Raw genomic sequence first — 9,919 nt, forward strand, 5'->3', positions numbered from 1 at the left:
CCCGGGGGGGGGGGGGGGGGGGGGGGGGTAGAACAAAGGTTTTAAGAAGGGGATATTTCAAGATGGTGAGAAGATAGTGGTTTTTAATAATGTTTTAGAAACACACCAGCAGATTCAGAATTTAAATTTGATCATAGCACTAATACAATTAAAATTATGATTTCAAAATTTAGTATAGTATTTTGAAAATCTTAGGAGTTTCTACTTTCTACATAATATTTAAATTTTGTGAAAGTATTGAATTATGTAATTGGACTTCTTATTAAAAATTAATTGCATCCTCCAATTTGGATATGTATAGGGTGTCATTAATTAGGTGATTGGGCTAGGGTTTGTCTTGATTAGTGTTATTGAGTTGGACATGCCTGGAAAAATACAGAGGGAATTAAGTTTCAAGAAATTAATTAAGGGGTGGGGTGGGGGTGGGGTGGGGGGCAGAAGAGCACATGGTGTAACAGTAGTATATATAGAATTTAGTGAAGAGAATTGGAGAGTTATTCCCAAACTAGCTAGGTGCCTGTATTTTTCTCATTTTAGAGAATTTGGTAATTCCAAGATATACATTTTAATATGATCTGTTTGAGTAAATAAATAATTAATATTCTGAATGTTGAAGTTGTTTATAGTATATTTATTTTGACAGGTATACAAGTATATTTGCATGGAAACAAGTTTCTTACTTGATCACGAGATTGATTTAGCTTTTATTTATTGGCTAAATAGACTATATATCCTTTAAATAAAAATGTTATTTAGTCAGTAGAATAAATTGGGAATCTGTCCAACATAGCTTCAATATAATCTAATAGTACTATTTGTGTCCGAGTTAGAATTTTCACTAAGATGTCAAAATATGAAAAAGTTAACATATGAATTAGTCAAATAGAATTCAACATCTATTAAATATATAAAAATTAATTTTAATCATGTATAAATATTATAGCTTTCCGCTGAAGGAGCTTACCTCTAACCCCAAGTTGGTTCTGCCCTTGAATACTACGTGCATATATTTCGTTCGTTTCAATTTGCTTGTTTTTATTGATTACTATTTCATAGTCTCTTTATTATGTGGACATTCATTATTACAAAAGAATAGCAAATACTATGACATGAATTAATATATATTTTCGTTAAAAATTTAATACACCTCCAGAGATATTGCAAGTGATGGTGGTATATATTGCTTATTTGAGAATTAATTGTAAGATTTTTCTTTTGGACAAGAAGAGTTGCAGTTGGTAATTATAGGTCCATAGGTCTTCTTCCTATGTGCAATTGGGAAAAAACTGGAATTTTCTAACAAATGTCTCGCGAAATAATCTCTTACGATCACTTATATTATTAAATGACTATAAACGAATAACTTTTTCAAATATTTTATGTGTAAAAATAACATAAAATTAATAACAAGTTTACAAAAGCTACAAAACCTAATCTCTCGTAGTCGTATACCACCTAGTGATTAATTAGTTAAAAAGGAAATAAAAGATTAAAAGTAAATATTTCGTCCTTTTCAATTTGTTTATCTTGATTTTGTTTTTAATCCGTTCAAAGAAAATGTTTTTCCCCTTTTGACAACTTTTTAATTCGAATTTTCTATATAGCATGTTTAAGATCACAAGATTAAAGAATAATTTGATATATTCCACATATTCTTAATTTAATCAAGACCATAAAATTCAAAATTCTTCTATACTTTCTAAAATTTCGAAATGTATCAAGATCAGACAAATAAATTGAAACACAAGGAGTATATCTATTTTGGCATTGAAGAGAACTTTGTGTAGGCTTTTGGTACTGGGCCTGTGAACAATCCATTTTAGGACAGGTAATCCATTAAAGATGCATCATAATCATAATAATTAGGGGCCGCTCCATTTTCCTAATATATTGGATATATATGGATATCTATATACTCCCCTCCGTCTCATTTTATGTGGCACTATTTCTTTTTTGGTCAGTCCCAAAAAGAATGTCACATTTTCTTATATGGTAAGTATTTAAAGGTACAATTTCTTTTTTTACCCTTTGTTGGTCCCACTTAATCTTAAAATAATACTCCAATATATTTATGAGGAGAGAGAAAAAGTGAGTCTACTTTTTTAAAGGGCAATTTGGTAAACATTTCAAAGCATTTATTTATTTTTTAAACTCCGTGCCCGGTCAAATGTTGCCACATATAATGGGACGGAGGGAGTATATATTTTTTAAAACAGGATATCTATATTATTGTAGCTATGTGTTAGAGGGAGGAGAGAAGCAAGTAAGATTGGAGAGGGAGGAGAGAGGCGAGCGAGAAGAGAGACGGGCAAGAGAGGGCAAATAGTGTTAAAATCGTTCAACATTAGGCAAAGGTATCAGAGCAGAGTCCATCTCACCCAATGTTGGGGCCCCCAAGATTAAAAAAAAAATGCCCACACACCAGATGCTAATCACTGGGCGTGAGGTTGGGTGTTAAAGAATGACAAAAGTCCCACATTGATAGTTAATGAGATGTGTGGACTCCTTATAAGACTTGGGCAATCCTCCTCCCCTCGAGCTAGTTTTGGGGTGTAAGTTAGGCATAAGACCTAATTTAACAAAGAGTTGAGAGAGGTGAATTGTATTTGTCTATCTGTCAAATTGTATATGTATATGTGTCAGATAATTGTATATATATAAATGGCGGAGAGGCGAGTGAGAGAGGATAGAGAATGGAGAGAAGCGAATTGTATTTATTAATATGTCATATAATTATATATGTGTATGTATAATTTGCATTTGTATATGTTATAAGAGAGGAGAGAGAGGAAGAGAAGAGATAGGTGCACATAATTATAGCTAAAAAGAGGTTGCAAGTGATAATTAATTCAAATTATATTTATATTAGCTAATTAATTAGTATATGTTTAATTATCCGCATAATTTCCCTTTCTATTAATAACCATGACATAATTTTACTCTACAGTGCCATGATATACTTGTGGTAAAGAGTTTTTTTTTACTTATTTACCTTTTCATGAAAATCAACTTTAGGTCAACGGTTAGGTAGATTCCAATTAATCAGAGGTTGATTCTTCAATCTATAAAAATAAGTATAAATATACTTGGGAGGTGAACGTAATATCGTACCTCTTCACGCATGATATCTAAAATTGAAGTGAAATAATATCGGAATGAGAGAAATTAATTTGCTCCGAAAAGAATATGACATTTTTCTGGTACTATTTTGATTTCTTGGTGAATCCATGCTTCATTTTGTATTAGTGGTTGAGAAAAAAAGGAAATTAGTAAAATATTGATAAAATTTGATTAAAAAATGTTGATCAATAAGAAATCGACTTAATTAATTCAATTTTTATATTTGAAAACTAATTTAATTACTTTGATCATTTTAAAAATAAAAATCAATTCATATTTAATCATATACACCCGTACTAATAACGTTAGTAATATCAAACAACAAAAACAAGATTAAATCAGCTCTAAATTAATTAAATTTTAGTGGAAATATATATACATCAATTAATGTTGAGTGACTTTTCTTGTGGCACGACTCTTTATGTCAAATTATCCTAATGTTCATATCGTGCCCTAGAATATGACAAATGGAGGAAGGTTGATTACTTTTAATATTTTAAATAATAATAATAATTTTTTAAATTTGACACATACTAATTTTTTTTTTTTAAAATGTTGGACAATTTCTCGATGCGTGTCATCCTTTTTAATGTTTGTATCGTTTTAATTTTATCGAATATCCCTAAAGGTCGTAGAGGCGGAGCTAGATGGGGGTTTATAGGTTCGGACGAATTCACTAGCTTTTTCGTAGACCCTATATTTGTTTTAGACAATTAATGTTTTTTTATGTAGATTAACTTGTGAACCCCAAACATATTGATTTAGAACGTAACCCCCAAACTCCTAATCTTGGCTCCGCCTAAAGGGATAATTATTCACTGATAGTATTAAAACTTTTACATCGCCAATGCAATTTAAATCGTTATAAAAGTTTACATCCATGCCTTATTATTTTAGGTTACTAAATAATTATTTATATTAGTACTTTTTTTTATCTCAATTTATAATGTGGTATGATTTTAAGAGTCAAAACTTTTAAATAGTGATTTTGAATGTGAAAATTTTAATTTTATAAAATAAAATTTACATATTAAGCTAACCGTCAATATCGAAGAGAAAACACAAGCTTGTTGCAAAAAATCTGCCGTGCTTTATATTTTTTTTATACACTCCCAATTTTTGTTCTTATTCTTTTTTAATAAACTTCTTTATCACCTTTTGAGAACGGTTTGATCATAAGAATTATTCATTTATTATTAACATTTTATATTATTTAAAAATTAGTATTTGATTATAAAATTTTCAAATTAACTTGGAATTGATTTGATATTTAGTTAAATATAGATATGTTTTTCAACAATATCTTCATTAATTTCAAATAAAGGGTCCTCTTCTCATCGTGTAAAAATGATAAAATATAATTTTATTTTCAATTTCAACTTCATAAATTTCAAAATAAAATAAAAATATCTAAAATATACCGCCAAACACCTACTTAATATCCTTATATTAGTTTATTACCAAAAAACGGGCAGCGGCACAAATTGCCAAAAAAATTAAAAGTGCGTTAAGATAAGGAACCGAAAACCTAGCATTTAAAAATTATGTGCAGGTGGAAATTGTTAATTTGTTTATTTCTTGCTTTTTAAAAAAGAAGAAAAAAAATATTAAAAAGTTCAATATTTTTATATATGTTTAAAATATAGTGTTGACTTTGTCTCCAAAGCGTGCAGGAAAAATGTAAATTAATAATCATCTACAAATTCAAATTTAATTAGTTTAATCAAATCTAGCATTCACGCTTGGTGTTGTTTTATTAGATGTTGTTTAGTAATTTAACAACTTCCTTTCTAACAAAATTCTTTACTTAATTAAAAGCTTATTATAAAACGTTTTGCAAGTAACAAAACCTTAGTTAACCGTACCTATAAACTATGCTTTTCATTTTATTTTATTTTGAGGATAAAGTTAGTGGATGTCATCAAAGTGAATCCAAAATTATATAGAGTTCTAAAAAAAAAATATCTACTACTTTCATTTCAATTTATTTATCTTAAATTACTATTAAGAATATTTTTTGATTTTTTTTCCAAATATTTTTTAAATAATTTAAATTGTTAACTATTATAACTTATACCGTAGTATTCTTTAAATAATATCTATATATGTAAATTTTATATTTGAATTAACCCTAAATATGAGTCAGTTTAATGCTCATACTCCAAATTAAGACACAAAAATTGAAACAGATTAAATATAAAGATTAAAGTGTAACATCTTTTCTCCTTTTAGCTATTTCATAATTGATTAATTAGAGTAGGCAAGTTTAACTCATTTTCACCAATAATAATGTGAAGACATATAAGGAGGTTGTTCTTAATTCTAATTAAAATTAAATTGGGAAATTGTGTGGTAGTTAGACTAGCTAGTTACTGAACTATCTAATTTTTTACTTTGCTGGTAATAATTCAATTCTTATCTTATAATTTTCTTTTCCATTTTTCTTTCTCTCACGCTACGTATAATAATATAACAAATTAGACATCCAACTTTTTCAAAGATAAGGATACTAAATATTTGAAAAGGACAATATGTAGTCATCTTGAATTAGATAAACTTGATTGCGTATTATATTTATACAATATAGATATAGAAGTATATTTACAATATTTTATAATGTTTAATACGAAATCAAGCATGCTTGCTAGCTCTCTAGCTAGTTCTTGTCAATTAAAACATCTCTTTCTCTCTCTCTCCAAAACCCCTTTATTAATTTTCCCTTCTTTAATTTCTTCTTAAACTTTGGTTAATTAATTTCAATGCTATGGAGAATGATATTCCTCATTCTTCCAACTCCCAAAAATACCAAATAACATGGGGTTCTGATGGAGGTGTAATAAGCCAAGTTAAGTGTTATAGGTGTAGTTTTTGTAAAAGAGGTTTCTCTAATGCACAAGCTCTAGGTGGACACATGAATATCCATAGAAAAGATAGAGCCAAGCTTAGAGAAATCTCGATCGAGACTTCAGATCATACCAAGAAGTCTGTCAGTCCTTCTGATCATATTCATGCACCGTCCAATACTGATGAATTAATATTGCAACAAGATATATCTAGCGATGATATGAGTAACCCCTCGAAAAGGCCATGTGTTACACTTGAAGAACAACAACATCAACAACAACATCATATTTCCAAAGAAAAAGATGAAAATCATGAATTGATTATTGGAGGTGATATTTTACAATTACCTTTGTTTGTGGACTCTCCATCAAAAGATGAAATTAATAAGGACATGCAATTGAGTGTTGATGATTCAAAATTGGACCTTGAGCTTCGATTAGGACCAGAACCATAGTATTTTTTAATAAATTGATCAAAATATACCTACTCAGAATCTATCCAATTAGAGGTACTTCTATTTATTTTTCTTATATGGTATTTTTTTTTTCATTTTTTTTAAAAATGTAATAATTCTTCCAGCTACGAGCTACATCAACAAATTGAAGATATCTTTATACAAATAGCCGGTCGAATTTACTGTATACATTTTTAGTCGATATACATAAATAATATACATAGATTATACATATATTATAACTGTCCACTATTTTTAGTTTAAGTGGTTGAGTGAATGACTATTTCAATTAATTCTTCTTCCATCTTATATCATCTAATATTTAACAAGATTTCTTTTCTTTTTCTCTTCTCATTATGAATATCTAAGCCAAAAAAAAACATTGTGTCCTTCTATTTAAGTTTTCTCTAATTAAGTTTAGGTTTAACAACTACAGTATCCTTTTTTTTTTTATCTTTTAGAAAGAAACATTATGTTCCAAAATCATCTTCATTATTTTCTATATAGTTTCTTTACTACTGTATTTTCTTTTCTTACTGATTTTGATATGCTTTGCTTTGCTTAAGCGAGGATTTACTAAAAGCAGTTTCTCTACCTCCACAAGATAGGGCTACGACTAAGTAGACATCACCACACTTATTATAAGATTACATTGTGTTTGTTGTTGTGGTGTTCCAAAATCATCTTTGTGAAGAAGTATGTTTTTTTGTAAAAAAGGGGGTCTAGAATTTACTTAAAAGGATAAAGGAGAGTCGTAAAGAATTTGCATCTCCAAACTTTTTCCTTAATTAGGTAATCATTGGTTACAAAAACTCATTGAAGGACCAATTTTTTGGTTTTTCACTCGGTGTGCGATACGATATTGAAGTCGGATTTTTTCGGATTAACGTCATGAAGGGTCTCATTTAGGGGGAAATACTGCCTACTAAGAATTTTTCAGGGCTCGTATCTGAAATCTCTAGTTAAGAGAAGAGCAGCCATCCACTGCACTACATCCTTGATGGTATAGAAGGACCAATTTCAATCTATGACTCCTGGAAATTTTCTCATCTGATCAATGTAGCAAGTTGTTCAAAGGTTGGTAAAATTAGGCTCTATGTTAATTTTTTTAATTAAGTTTTAATTTACAACTTCACAATTATTCTATGAATATTCAAGGAATTCATTGCATACACAATATATATGAAGGAATAGTAAAATTGTTGTTATGTACATGTAACGTAAGGTTTTCTTGTTGGTGCTTTGTCATCCATTATTTCTAGTATTTAGAATTTCCTAAAATGAATTAGTACATATTCCAATTCTGTATTGTTGTCCTCTCCAAATTAAGAGGTAAATAACAATTTACATCTTACCATTTTGCTTGCTATTGGAGTAGTTAAAAACCTAGTCCATTTCCATTGAACTTGGTCTCCCTTTTTTTTTTTACCGTTCGGTATTCGGTGTCTGCATTGAAGCAGCGGTTAAATCTGGATTGCGCACTGCAGGGTCTATTAGGGGGTGATGTTTCCAACATAATTTTCTTCATACCCAGAATCGAATCTCAGACTTCTGATTAAAGGTGGAGCAGTCCCACCATTTCACCACAACTCAGGTTGATGGAACTTGGTCTTGCTTCAATGGTATCAAACATGACAAAAATGGAAGAAATTTCTATACAAAAATCTACTTTCTTATGATACATATAAAATTAACTTACAGAAATGTTAGATTTGTTGTAGTTAATTTGAATACTAGGCACTTGTTACTTTTCAAGTTGAAATGGATCCTTAGATTGCCTTTGAAGTTGTTGAAAGGATAGGTACATGACTACATTATATTCTGTCTTCATTTTGGCATCAAGGGTGATTACATAGAGTCTCTCACCTTCTTTTTTTTTTAAAGGAAAGTTTACATAAAATTATTTTCTTATTTGTCTTACTCTTCTTTTTTATTTCGTATTTTTAATTTTCCACGTAACATATTTAAGCTCAAATTAAAAGATATTTTGATACGTTCTATACATCTGTATACTACAATAAATAAAAGATTTACAACAATAATATAATTGTGATCACTATATTATCTTTATCAGCAATAATAATTAAATACATATATTTATAATCAACACTCTATCTATATAAATTCCACTAAAGGCTTTAGCAACTTTGAATGCACCGCTAAAAAAAGATCAAATATTTTATACTCTCCAATAACATTCATATAATTTATAAACATCAAATATTTTTTTATTTCTAATTCCACCAAAAATGACAAAAGAAAAGTGTTTCCAACAAATATCCTCCTAAATTATTTATATTCAGAAAAACCTTTTAGTTTACCATTTTATTGATCACACCACTTAATTCAACCTGCTAAAATTATATGGTAAATATAAATTTATTAAAAACCTTTTATTTTAGAAAATTTTATGGAATAACTCATTTTCTCGAAGTTATTTTCATTGATATCAAAACTTTCTAAACATTTAAAAAACAATTCATACAGAAATATAATTAATGCAAAATACAGAAAATATAAGGATGTTATTATTGAAATTAATCATGTTTGACAGTTGAAATGGTTCTTATTTTGCTTTATTTGAGAGTTGAAACTCTCTATATATACTAACAGTGACTGATTTAAATGTTATTATTTTAGAAAAATCATAATTCTAATTCCCAATGCCATTCTAGGAGGAACATATTAGAATATTCTTTATATTATGTTTCTTTTCATTTTTAGTTAGTATTTTTATTTCGAATAAATCCTACTTTATACTTTTAATATTTTGTTTTTGAAAATATAATATCCCCTTCACATTTTGAATGGAATAATAAACTTCCTTAATTAATCTTAAATTATTTTCTAAAAATGAATTAGACTCAAAATCTTGCTCTTTGTAGTTGCAAGTATGCTCAAGATGATCATTTTGGACATCACCCACAACAAGATATTGACAAATGTTAGTTTTGTCGTCTCAATTTACCTGACATAATTTAAATTTTAAGAGTCAAACAATGTAAGTTTGACGTGAATTTAAGCATGGAATCTTCAAAGTTTTTTCAAATAAAATCTATATATGTAGAAACTATGTGAAAGGTACTCTAAGTCATTATAATTGACAATTCAAAATATTTAAAAAATATATTTTAAAAGTTACAATAAAAAATAAACTTGTTTGAATCTCAAAATTTAAAAGATGTCACATAATCAGAACAGCGGGAATACTATAATTCATTACTTTAGAAATCCAATCAAGTAGCTAACTTTGTTTCTAAATTGATATTATCTAGAGGCTAACCATGACGAAATATAAGTAATTAATATTAAAGATAAAATATAAAAAATAAATCATTTTCTCCATACATTAAAATAGACAAGTAAAATATTTTTTTCAAAAAATATAACCGACAAGTAAAAACAAACTAAAGAAGTAATTAACATAAAAGGATGACAACACAATGAAATAGAACATACACCATATATTTCATTCCCTTGCATTCACTCCTATAATCCCCC

The 9,919-nt window shown here is 28.2% G+C and overlaps 1 protein-coding gene across 1 annotated transcript; it reads left to right on the forward strand.

The window, feature by feature from the left end:
- Positions 1-5,790: 5,790 nt before the first annotated feature.
- On the forward strand, positions 5,791-6,441 carry LOC102578490 (transcriptional regulator TAC1-like). The gene has a single exon (XM_015306059.1). It carries the CDS (start codon positions 5,885-5,887, stop codon positions 6,416-6,418), a length of 534 nt encoding a protein of 177 aa, XP_015161545.1. The 5' UTR covers positions 5,791-5,884; the 3' UTR covers positions 6,419-6,441.
- The last annotated feature ends 3,478 nt before the right edge of the window (positions 6,442-9,919 follow it).

Source organism: Solanum tuberosum, unplaced genomic scaffold (genome assembly GCF_000226075.1).
Source record: "Solanum tuberosum cultivar DM 1-3 516 R44 unplaced genomic scaffold, SolTub_3.0 scf00021, whole genome shotgun sequence".
In the NCBI taxonomy this organism is placed as follows: domain Eukaryota; kingdom Viridiplantae; phylum Streptophyta; class Magnoliopsida; order Solanales; family Solanaceae; genus Solanum; species Solanum tuberosum.